At 37.6% G+C, this 13,481-nt stretch overlaps 1 protein-coding gene across 10 annotated transcripts in view; it reads right to left on the bottom strand.

Annotated features, from left to right (window-relative positions):
• Window positions 1–13,481, bottom strand: part of HDAC9 (histone deacetylase 9) — a 1,063,328-nt gene that overhangs the window by 976,852 nt on the left and 72,995 nt on the right. For all 10 annotated transcript variants that reach the window (XM_042248291.2, XM_060414369.1, XM_042248295.2 and 7 more), the window contains exon 2: window positions 1,357–1,476. In XM_042248291.2, the coding sequence (XP_042104225.1) occupies window positions 1,357–1,381 (25 nt within the window). In that variant the 5' untranslated portion in view covers window positions 1,382–1,476. The remainder of the gene's footprint in view (window positions 1–1,356; window positions 1,477–13,481) is intronic.

Below are 13,481 nucleotides of genomic sequence, written 5' to 3'. Positions count from 1 at the left end.
AGGGCTGCCTGTGAGGGTAGGGGTGTGGGGCCAAGAGTGGGTGGGGAGCAGGCAGAGGTGGAGGGAGGAACGGGTATAGCAGGCTAGACCGGTGCTTCCCAAAGTGTAGTCCCCAGGCAGCAGCAGCATCACCTAGAGAAACCTGTAAATACTGCAATTCCTGGGACACACCTAAGACCTGAATCAAAAAAAAAAAAAGTGGGGAAGTAGCTTCATTTTAACAAGCCCTCCCATTGATGCTGAAGTTTGAGAACTCGTGAGCTACGGGGACTCAGATATAAGAAGCCTAGGTAACTTCATCTCTTATTCAGATAATAACGCCAATTATAAATCATGACTGTGACTAAAGATTCTGGAATATCTCTACTACATCATTTAGAATGAACAAATACTGTTACACTCTCCAATAATTTCTAGTTCCAAATTCAACACAGAAACTGGCAACTTGCTGGGGATGTGGAGAAGGCTGATGAGACACTGAAATTTCAGAGCAGCTGATCTGGGTGTGGCCAGCCCTCCACAGAGTGAAAATCTTGGCAAAAGATTTCCCTTTATAAGCTGAGTAAAATATTCTACTAGCTTCAACCTCAGGAGTTGGATAACTCAAGGATATCAATATGCTGAAATATTTTTAAAGAATACGCAGAAATAAATACTCCCATAATGATCCAAACAGAAAATTCTTTTTAAATTTGTCTATGTTTAACATGTGATATCTGAAGCTATTCCATCATTCTGAAGATTTGGATCGTGTTTGCTCCAAAAGTGACACCCTATTCCTGGAGAAATGGGTGTTGGCTGTGCTGATCACAACACTACATGAGCCACACATCAACTGGACTCAGAGGAAGCAGGTTGTTGAGATTATAATTAAATATGTATATAGGAAACAGGAGTGGCAGCAAAGAAGGGTGGAGAAGAAAAATATCCTTCCTGTGTGTCACAGAGATGGAAGAGGAGTAAATTCACAAGCTGACTTGCAAAGCCCATGACACCATTTAAAAAGCATACAGACAGGTATTTGGTCAGAACACTATGGATGTAGAGTTAGATGCCTATGTCATATTTAATAAATGTTTATAACTTCATAAAATTCACCCCAAATGTTACATTTGCAGCAGAGGAATTAAAGTCTACTGCTCAGATAACAAAGCAAATGAAATTAATTGCCTGCACTGCAAACTGGTTATGTAATAGAGGATTGGCTATAGAACACAGTTCAAAATTCATTATATCGACCAAACTTCATCAGGAAAAAAAAGTTATTTCACAATTTAAGTTGCTTAACTTGAAGCAATACAAAACAACATCTTTCATACTAAATTTGTTTAAAGTTTAAAAAGCAACCAGACTGACCGGACCGCACTGGTGAACTCATCATGGGAATAAGGAGAAGGATTGATGGGCCGAGATGCAGACTCACAGCCTTCTGTTAGCTGGCAATGCTGGTCCACGAGAAGCTGGTCTAGGTGGAACCTAGAATGCAAGAAAAATGCCTGTGTATTATATACGTTACATCAAGCCACATGGGAAAAGAAACGTAAGAGGACCAGCCTTGAGTTTCAGTTCAGCCACAGCTCAACAGAGAGTCTCTGAGGTAGTCACATCAACCTCCCAGGTTTCTTAAGTCTTCATTTACAAAAGAGCAAATTTACCAAAGCACAAAAATATGCAAACACTAAAATAAAATAATAGATGTGGAAGGAATATGTGAAAAGCACTTCATGTTATTGTTGTTTAGTCGCTAAGTCATGTCCGACTCTTTTGCGACCCCATGAACTATATAGTCCACCAGGCTTCTCTGTTCATGGGATTCCCCAAGTAAGAATACTAGAGTGGATTGTCACTCCTTTCTCCAAGGGATCTTCCCAACCCAGGGATTGAACCTGAGTCTCCTGCATTGGCAGGCAGATTATTTACCACTGAGTCACCTGGGAAGCCTGAAAAGCACTCCATGTAATTATAATTAGTTTCTTATTTACAATTATAACTAATTTGTTGTTATCATTATTACAGAAATTTTAAATTTTAATTTTAATTATAATAAGTATCTCATTATACAGTATTCTTAGTTATTACTGTTACAGATTTCCTTCTGAAGGTAAGAACTTTTTGCCAAACACACTGTAATAGACTAAAAAGAAGTATAACAAATACACTATAAACTACAAGGGTGACAGAAAATTCTCATTACCAGTTCCATTTCCTCTTGAAGTCTTTTGCAATCTTGTTCCAATCAAAAGTAATAACAACCATAGTCTTTCCAGGGGTGGCACTTACAGGATGGACTTCTTGAGAGGAATTTAAGGGACTTTCTGTTTTTAATTTGAATATACTCTCACTTCTAGCAAAGAGCAATAGGAAGGACATTTTCCCAACAGCTTACTGGAATTTCAAAGTTGAAAAAATCAAGAGGAAAAAGAAGCTCTTAAAGTTGTACTTAATGAGTTTCTTACTAAAATAGTATATCCCAATTGCACTATTTTTATAGACAGTATGCTGTAACTCTGAGAACCATACACTTTTTATCTTGAAAATCCAACATATTTATTGTGACTCATTTTCCAATCAGTATTGTGAAAGTGTTATTACTATTTTTGTCCAAATGTATAAAGCAGATATAAATACATATTTCCCTTGAAGAACCATATAACATCACTAAGAATACCTATAACACTTCAAATGGTCTCAAAATAGAAATATGATAGTTATTAAAAATAGGTAGTGTAATCAATTCTAACAGGCTAATCCTTACCACATCATTCATGCTGGATATATATTATGATTTAGAAACAATAAAATGCACATTTTCACAAATCTTCAAAAATTTGCACAGATGTGCTACTTTATCAGCATTACTTAAAGAATCTTAATTTCCAGGTTAAAGAGAAAGTAGTATTTCTACAAAAAAAAAGTGAAGAGCAAAAAATTTGATTTCTGTATCAGCAAATAGTCAGTGGCTTCCAAATAAAAAGATGTCAGTATTATATTTTTAATGTAATAACATCATTTGCATAGTTCTTTAGTTACAAAGTACTTTTAGACACATTACCATATTTTACATTATTTTCGCATCAACCATGCAAATGGATACTTGTAACTCCCTTCTCTATCCTTATAGGTGAGAAAATTGATATGCCATATGCTTCATAATTAAAAGGTAATGAAGCAAAGTGAAAGTTAAAATTGAGTGAAATTTGAATTTATAGACTACCTAAAATTGATGACTGTGGACTTTGCGATTTTGACATTTTAGTTTTTTTACATTGCAATCTAAAATATTCTAAAATGCTCTAGATACATTCTTGATCCTCAATAGCACAGTTTGATTTCAAATAAAAAATAACAAAAAGCAAGGGACAGGAAACTTTAAGAGACTGTAAGTGAAGCAGCATTGGAAGGTACTTTCCTTCAAAGGCAGTTACTCTGTGTTTTAAAAATAATTATTTTAAATCTATAATTCCACTTTGTACAACTGACACTTGTATACTTCATATAAAACTCAATTTAACCAATAATTTCCAAAAGTTAAACATACATACAAAGCCAAAGTTTTGTTACTTGTCCCAAAATCTAAGATTAAAAAGATGCTTCTATTTCTACACACTTCTGCCATTTACTTCCACAAACACATATGACAACTGTCCATGGCCATTTATTGATACATAATTGTATCAATACATAACTGTACAGTTTTATCTTCAAAGCTCTGGACTTGAGGTGCAAAGTGAATCTCAAGTGGAAATATGAATTTGGTTTCCAAAATACCACATTAAATACCTTTCAAAAATGTAAGCTACTCTCTGTGCCATTCAACCTTTTTAATAACTGCCTAATCATTACACATTCTTCTAACATTATGAAAGCTTTGCTATCTGAACACTGTTATAAAGAAAATTACTATGCATTTCTATGTTGATACATACTAGTTTCCACTTATGATATCCGCATTTCCAACAAGCCACATTAAACCAAAGTTACCACAGTAACTATAGCTGCATAACCGCAATATGGCCATTTAAAGAGCTCTCCTAAAATGTTTCAGGGATATGGGTACTCTACACGTATATGCATATGGGGTGTGTGTGTCTGTGTGTGTGCATCAGAGCCTCCACACACTTCCCTCTACTCATGAACAAGAAGATCAGCAGATGAGTAGTCCTATTCACACCTTTTAGGGACAAAATTGATTCAGAATTTGGCACAAATTAAGACTATTTTTAGTTGCCTGGAAAAGAAAGAGGGACCAGTGGGGGAATATTTATCAATGAAAAAGGACAATTTATTATTAAATCTTCCCAAGTTTCTTTATCTAAATGGACTGCTGAAAACAGACTATTTTCTTTAGAATAGAGAGGTTTTCCCCTACAATATTAGTCATTCTCAAGTTTGAACTACAAATAATAGGAAACTGACCTTCATGTGGGTAGATAAGCGAAAAAAAAGAATAAAGTTACGCTGATTATTTGTGAATACAGATTATTAAAGCAGATACAGAACTACTGCCTTCAAATAACAGTTTCAATTAACTAGCACCTTAATTTGTCCATGCTGTAAAAAATGTATACACACACACATATATGCACACTTAAGGAGATAATATAAGCACAGCAAGAGCAAAATTGCTGCTATAAACCTTTTCCCTATTGAGAGCCAAGAATGGTTATTTTGGGTCAACTATATTCCCTGAGGGCTTCCCTGGTAGCTCAGTTGATAAAGAATCTGCCTGCAATGCAGGAGACCCGGGTTCAATTCCTAGGTTAGGAAGATCCCCTGGAGAAGGAAATGGCAAGCCACTCCAGTATTCTTGCCTGGAGAATCCCATGGACAGAGACTGGCAGGCTACAGTCAATGAGGTCACAAGAGTCGGACACGACTTAGCAGCTAAACTACCACCACCATATTCCTTGAGGGACCTGGATCCACAATAGGGAGTTAAGAGTCTGCTTCAAAGAAGTCATCTCTGACTACAAGTTGGTCAGCTGCCTGCAAATAAATCAGTGCTATTATCCTGGGATAGAGCACAGGGCAATAGCCCAAGGGGATGACATCTTGCAATGCTTTAGCCTGCCTGTGCAGCCAGGGAAAGAGGGCATTAACACATTACACTGACCTAGCCCACACTGTGCTTATCATTAACATTATTGTGGAGGTGGTTCCATAGATCCTTGAACTATTTCACCTGCTTTCCATAATGTTCTATAATGGGCAAGTTAGCAGAGCTTTACAGATCACAAAGAATTTGCACAAGGATTATTTCCTCTGATCTTCACAATAGCCCTGGAGTATACAAAGCCATTTTTATCCCCATTTTATAGATGAAGACTTTGAGGCTTAGGGAAGTTTTGAGAATTTGTTCACAGACATGCAGATGACAAATGGGAGGGCTGGCCTTCTGCCTTTTAGCCCACTCCTCTCTTTGTTGCATCACAGGGAATCACAGGCTGTTCTAGCAAAGCTGCTTGAATATCAAGACTCTATCTACCTAGTGATCACAATTTCAGTACTGACTCACTGAGTTGCAGATCTTTACTAAAGAACTTACCTAGTCATTGAACAGACTGAACTCAATAACCAATGATGAAAAGTAAATAGTTACAATAAATGTCTACAGGAATTCTCACAATATAAGCTTTCAAATACGACTAAGACTTCATCTTCCTACCACAATCTTTATTTTGATTTTTAAAACTATAATCTAAGCTTATTATAGTTTTCTTTTTTCTTCTTTTGGGCAATTGGTATTAGGAAAAAGTGGAATGATTTTGTAGTCTATGTAACTAACAAGAACTGTGTCTCTAAAATATTTTTCTCAGACTTAGGGCAAGTTGTAATGCACAGCTTAGTCTAAAAAATCATTCACACTTATTTGCAAGTCCTTTTCTTCTGTGATGGAGCCATTAGCCCCAAGTCCTCAGCTTCATGGGCTGACTCAATTCATAGCACCCACTGTATGGTGCTCTGAGTTCATGAGGAGGTTCATCAGACCTCCAGTGTCTATCTTATGCCTCAAAACCTAATATTCTGCCATAATTTCATCTTTTGGAGAAAAATGCTAGAAAAATCACTCTTAACATTCTACTCAATTAAACAAACTCTTAATTGCATACATACCAGATACTCTGTTACCCATGATGAAAATTTTCAATTCTTTACTTCTCACATTTCCCAAAGATAGTCATCAAAGCCAGAACACTGATGTCTTAAAAGCATCTTTGTATCTGGGCTCTCCTTTCCCTTTCAATGAATACTGCCTTGGCTCAAGTAATTATTTATTCTTGATTACATTGTTTATCTAGCCTTCTATCTGGTATCCTTGCCTCCAAAGAACGTCTGAATGAATTAATTAGTAAATAAAATGTGGTAACCTATAAACTCCTTAGATGGCATTCAAGTTCCTTAATAATTTATTTCTTCTCACCCCTATTTCTCTCCTGCCTTCTTTTCCTCACACATAACTCCTATGGTTCCAGACAATCTGTCATTATTCCTAGGGTGATATTCAACATTATCAACTACTGCTGAGGCAGAGGCATTGAGAAATCAGAATGAACACCTGTATGAGCATCTATGTGGCTATACTTAAACACATAAGATGACTGTGGGATTAATTCTTTCTCTATAGTATTGTTCACATTTCCATGCTTTTGTGCCTCCTTCCCTGCAAAATACTATCATCTCTTCTCTACCTCCCAGCTCAAATTCTTTAAAGCCATGTTCAAGTGAGAAATTTTAACCAATCACTTCAAGTAAATGGTCAGCTTCCTCATCTATGTTCCCACTATGTCTTGTACCATAACTGTATAACACCCCTATGTCAGATAATAAGAGCACCTCTTGTATTAGTGACGTACTTTTACTCATCATGAGACTACGGTCCTCGTTTCAGGGATTGCACTATCCCATCTCTGCAGTCCCCATATCTACCACCTGCCTGGTACGTAAAGAAAGTGAAAGTGAAGTCGCTCAGTCGTGTCCGACTCTTTGCGACCCAGTGGACTGTAGCCCATCAGGTTCCTCCGTCCATGGGATTCTCCAGGCAAGAATACTGGAGTGGGTTGCCATTTCCTTCTCCAGGGGAATCTTTCCGACCCAGGGATTGAACCCAGGTCTCCTGCCTTGTGGGCAGACGCTTTAACCTCTGAGCCACCTGGGAAGCCCTGGTACGTAAAGGAACACAATAAATTCTTAGAGGAAAAGGGCTAAAACAATAAAACTTCACTTGCCTACCTTTGGGGAAGAACCATTTATCCAATTTGTTAGTGTAAAGTTCTGAAGGACTAGAACACAGTCCTTTGACTTATACCAATGAAAGAAATAAAAATACTCTGGAGCATGAACCACTATTTAGCAAGAGTAGACCCAGACAAGGTGTGGGTCTTCATGAATCAGGCTAAGATAGTAAACACCCCAAAACAAATTTGCCTTTAAATTAGATTGTCCTATATAATGTCATTATTAAGGGTTTTGAACTGAAGTGATTTCTCAGATCACTGGAAAGTTTCAGCTTCTCACCTCATTCGTTTCAGGTTTTTCTCAGCCTGAGGAAATTCATTTATTCATTAGACAAGTCCTACAAATTCACAACTGCATCAAAATAATCGAACTAGTATTCATCAAGAGACAGGAGAATGGATATAGAGATTTAAGGATACTCGTTCCCCTCCAACTTCAGTAGCAGAAGCAGGATTGAAAAATAAAACTAATGACCACACTTAAGTTGTCTTAAACAATAGGACCCTTGGGACCCTGTGGACTCTGGGGACTGGAAAACTAGTTGACAGGCACTCTTAGAGTACAGGTAAGAACAGAACGGCCACTGGAAGGCCACACAGCAAACATACACTCTCTGTGCTAATTTGAAAGCAAATAATAAGTTCTCTTCTAAGACTTTTTAGGAGAACCATTTAAGCACAGGCTACACTGCAGGGTGTAACACAGAGCACAGAATGTATTTTGGAAGGTTAGTTCTGTATACATTTTGCATATTAAAAATAGGATTCAGTAGCCTATACTATACATATAACACAATGGTAGTATCTAAAAATATATATAACACAATCAGAAATGGTCTGCTGGATAATTCATTTTATAAGAAGAAATTCTGCCAACTTCAGAGCCTGTACTAATAAAGATAGGCCTTTTCTTAGTAAGCATTGAGTTTAAAACCACACGGCTTAGCCCCAGGGTATCCAGCACCCAAATCATATCTCAAACAGCTTCTATGAAGACCATTTCATCAAAATCCTTCTTGCACTGATTTCTATGAGATCACCTTTGAAGGCCCCTACCTACAACTTCCCTTCTTGGACAATAGGGAATAGTAAGTCACAGCTACCATTATCATCAGTGTGAGTTTAAAATGAGAATCACAATGCCTGGAAACTGCAGGATATACAAGCCTCCTCTTAGTCATGGCAAAGAGGCTGTTAAAAAAAAGCGTTGTCTACTTGTAAATACACATGAGACCAAAGTCTAAAATAGAATTGAGAAAAGGGAGTAATAGTCGAAGTGAAGGAACTTGCAACAGACAACCTCTGATACCTGTGCAGCAGGAGGGCTTTGTGATCTATACACTATAACCTTCCCTGCAGAAAACTTGCCTGATCAAGCGTGCTTAAAAGAACCTGGCTCGCAGCCTACTACCCTGCCAGTGTGGAGACATGGGTCACGATCAGCAAGCCAAATACAAAAGACCTTTATCCATCAGTGCAATTTAGATCGACATGGTTCTTTCTTTCAAACTTCAATACTGAATACATTTAAATTTTTTCTGTGATTTTTTTTTTTTAATCCTGCAATCTACCTACTAAAGATGTGAAAATCGCTTCATGCAGCAAAGTGCCCATGTAAGATGTCTCACTAGCTGGGTGATCTGGTAGTCAATTAACCTCTCTGAGCCTCAGTTGCTTAAACATGAATTATTTAACTTACCAGGTCACTGTGAGGCTTGGACGAAAACTAAATGCAAAGTAATTGGTATGGAGTAGGTGCTCAAAAATGTCAGCTACTATTATCATTATTAGTACAGAAACTGTGTTTTACTTCAGGCCTAGTTCCATCCCAGGAGAAAACAGTGACACACGATGCCTCTCACCCTGCAACGCAGCTGTTAATCTTTCACACTCCACTAGGCTTATAATAGGGATCTAAATACCAAAACTTTTTTCCTTTCTTTGCTTTTTTCTTTTAGGAGGCAAATGTCTACCCTAAGGAAAAATACTGTGCTATTATTTGCTTTGGAATATACCACGTTTGGGCTTCCCCAGTGGCTCAGCAATAAAGAATCCACCTGCAATGCAGGAGTCACAGGAGACCTGGGTTCAATCCCTGAGCTGCGAAGATCCCCAGAGGAAGGCATGGCAACCCACTCCAGTACTCCTGCCTGGAGAATCCCCATGCACAGAGGAGCCTGGTGGGCCACAGTTCAAAGGGTCACAAAGAGTCAGACACAACTGAAGCGGCTTAGTACACAAGCACATACCATGTTTGCCCTAATCTCTCACTGGTATTACTTAATATTTAATATATATACATAAATTTCAAAAATCATTTGGGTATTGACATAAAGTAAAACATTACTATGTCAAAAAACAGCTGTTTTTTGTTCCTAAAAATAAAGTTAAGAATAACTATCATTTTGTAGAAGTTTGAAGAGAAACATGAAGTATATTCCCTGAGTACATATAAATTCCTCTCCAAAGAACTTATCTATTGTTTTAACAAATCATCTTGGGAATTTCAACCGACCTAAGGGCTTCTCTTTCAGGCAGGATTTCACTGGTTATGTTACTCAGTGTGCTAGCTACTGCTAATGTTCAGTCCAATTTTGAGCCAGCCAAGACACATCTTCATACATGGACAGGTAAACACTTCAGGTGAAGAAATGATAACAGCAGAATATTCACACAAGAAGAAAACAGGATAAGCCCTGACTACCAGGACCACTCAAAAAAGTGTGAAATACGTGGAACTCTTCCCCAACCAACACCTATGTTGTCATTGATTCCTTTTATTCCCATCCTGCTATCTTTGGTCCTCTTTTCCACTAGGGTTCTCCAAGGTCTCTTCCAATTGAATAGGTCATTTTAGTCTCTGATCCCTTTCCAAAGAAGCCATTTTTACTAACGAATTGAATCAACCTTCTATCTTCCATTTTTATGGCCTTCTCATCCTCTTCCAAAGAACTCTATTTTATACTTAAGATTTATCTCAATTCCACCCCTCTCTGGTTCTTTTTTCATTTATGTATGTCCTTTTTCTACAGAGGTTTCCTTAGAACACACATCACTATTTTCAAATACCCCTAAAATTCCAGAATATAGTTAGACAGGAAAAATGAATCATCATATCAGATATCTCGTTCTTTCATCTTCACTCTACCAATTAATATTGACTTTTCTAACTTGCACAAACTTTGTATTCAAGTTAAGATACCACCCAGGTTCATGTTACAAAACTCTGTGGGCTATATTTAGCACGGCACCAACAGTTTTAACAGAGAGTGAATTTAGCATGTACTGTTAGGCTTGGGGTTCCTCAGGGGCTTGGCAGTAAAGAATCCGCCTGAAATGCAGAAGACATGGTTTCAATCCCTGGGTCAAGAAGATGCCCTGGAGGAGGAAATGGCAGCCCACCCCACTATTCTTGCCTGGGAAACCCCAGGGGCAGAGGAGCCTGGAGGATGACAGCCCACGGGGTCGCACAGAACAGGACATGACTGAGTGACTGAACCACCACCACCACTGAGTGCTTACTGTGCACGCTCAGTACAGAGCTGAAGGCGTAGCTCAGATGATTTCTGTCTCACATATAGCACATCAGGGATTTCTTAGAGTGTTGTCTAAGGACTCCCCTAAAAATACAGATTAAGATACTTGGAACTTACCTAGAAACTTCAACATCAGAATCTGTGTAACAAGAGTCCAGAAACGGCATTTTAAACAAATTCCCACAATGATCCTTTTTTTTTAATATAAATTTATTTATTTTAATTGGAGGCTAATTACTTTACAATATTGTATTGATTTTGCCATCCATCCACAATGATTCTTAAGTGAGCTAAAGTGTGAGAACCACTGGAGGAATGACATAGGTAGAAACAATTAAGAAACAACAAAACAGAGAGAATAGCGTAGTGCAAACTGGCTTTGGAGTCTGACAGACCATAATGAAAATTCCACCTTCCCAATTTCTTGCTATATTTTCATGGGTAAATTACTCTATTACTCTGACCTTCCTCACCAATAAGATGCTGGCTCTAATAACTACTTGTAGAATCACTAGGGACAAATGACAATACATTTTAAGTACTCAGCACAATGCTCAATAAATGGGAAATATCATTATGAAAGTCACAGCCTCTGTGTTACAAACTGCCCCTAGAATCGTGAAACATCACAGCCCTAATAAGTATAATTTTTTAAAGGGAACAGGACAGCATATGCACTATAAGAATTTAGGAAAGGGAGTTTTCACTGTAATCAGAGGTAGAAGGAAAGGTACCCTGAAACAGCTGGCATGCAGCTTTAGGATGTTGGATTTTAAATCAAACATGCATGGTTGGCAAAAATGTCCTCCTTTCCCAAGGGTCTTCAAGACTTAACTCAATGAATTGTAAAGTTTTAAGAAACAATTTTAAAGTTACCTCGCTGTGTCCTTCAACTATCCTGTGATGGAAACAATCTACATTTGAATTCCCATATCATAAAATATATTCAGTGTTAAAATTATCCTCAAAATTATTTCAAGTTCTATGCTAGTAACAGGATGTTAGTAGTTTGTTTTATGTAGCACCTTGTATTCCTGACAAGACAGTAGGATTGTATGCAGACTGCTTCTCAAGTAGGTTGTGTTGTTGATATACAAAATGACAGTGCTGGCCTGCCTCCCTAGGGAGGGAGACCCTTTGGGTTTCTATACTGTTATTACTGATGGGTTGTAGCTATTTTATCACTGCTTGGAAGAACCTATGAACAATGTCCACTGAGGGTCAGGAAGGTCAAGAAGATGAAGATTAACCTGCTCCAGGAAGCTAACTGGCTCATGATAAAACCAAGCCTCTTGATCCCATTAGTAAAACACACTAATCAATTAAACTAACACACTCAGAGCCAAACCTATTAAACCTTATAATTCCTGGGAAGAATAAAGAACAATTACTTCCCCCCTTCAAAAAAAAAAAAAAAATGAAGAGAATTACAAAACCTGCAAAAAATAAGATAACGGTTACCAAATATATAAATACAGTCTCAGAACTCAAAACAAACACAGCACTCAATCCACAAGACACTTATTCCCTCTGAGTGAGAAGGCCTTCTCTGAAACTGAATATCTGAATAAAAACAAAGGGGCTAAAACAAACCATTTTATCGCAGGCAACTTCTATTAATGTCACAGAGGGGAGGAAATACAATCTTTTCTTTCATATTCTACTTCTGGAGGAAAAAATAAGCATATGTACATACATATATATCTGCACATATTAAAATAAACTGAGACAGATCAACACATATAAATAGCTCAATGCAACATCTGTAGCAGTCTTTAAGACTGTATTAAAGTCCTTGCTGTTTATCAGGTTGGTAAATCATATCAGCTCCTAGATATTTAAATTGCCAGTTGCTGGGCAACCAGAGCTCTGTCAACTGTCACTCACTCTTAAGTTCCTCTGCAACACTCCTTTAAGAAAAAAAATAGTGAAAAATTCTTGAGATGCTTTTTTTGGGCATAAGAAATGCACTTAATTTTATCCCTGAGCTTAAAGTGTCTAAGAATTGAGTGATACTGTGAAAATGTTCAGTGAGTTGGAGGAGGGGCAGTGTATGAATCACATAGTGAGGTGGGTGAGTATCTAGACAGAAAAGTCGAGGGACTTCACTAAAGGAAACTTCCCTTTCAGAACACAGTCCACAGTAGAGACATGCTTGTGATAGAAGCCTTCTAAAAGAAACTATGCACTTTGTAGGAAATTGGTGATTCTCAACAAAACTGATGTCTAGTCATTTTTATATTCACATGCTCATCACTGAAGAATAAATAAGTACTACAGTCATGGTAATTATTCCTTGCTTCTGATACTGCCCTTTTTTTCCTGGATAGTTAGAAACAAAGTGATATGCCATTGTCTCATGAAAATTTCTGCCTTGTGAATGTTATTTTATTTTCTTGGATGTAAATTAGTATCTATTACTTACTCAGTCCAAGAGTTAAGTTATCTACCAGTAGAATAAAACCTTCAAGGTAAGTAAGGCAGTTTTCTCAGCCATGAAGATAATATAATGTGGCATCTATGCAGGTCACTCTGTTAATACAAATGGGTCTAGAATTGCCACTCCCTGCCTCTCCAGGCCACAGGTTTGAACCAGATCACCTCTAAAGTTCTTCCTAGAAAAAACACTTCATAAATCCATCAGTCTTTAAATAATGTAGCTCTCAGTTGTAGCCTATACAAAACTGAGCCAACCCAATAAATCACACTT

The sequence above is a fragment of the Ovis aries genome, chromosome 4 (assembly GCF_016772045.2).
Source record: "Ovis aries strain OAR_USU_Benz2616 breed Rambouillet chromosome 4, ARS-UI_Ramb_v3.0, whole genome shotgun sequence".
In the NCBI taxonomy this organism is placed as follows: Eukaryota; Metazoa; Chordata; class Mammalia; order Artiodactyla; family Bovidae; genus Ovis; species Ovis aries.
This window is presented reverse-complemented; position numbering and strand designations above follow the sequence as displayed.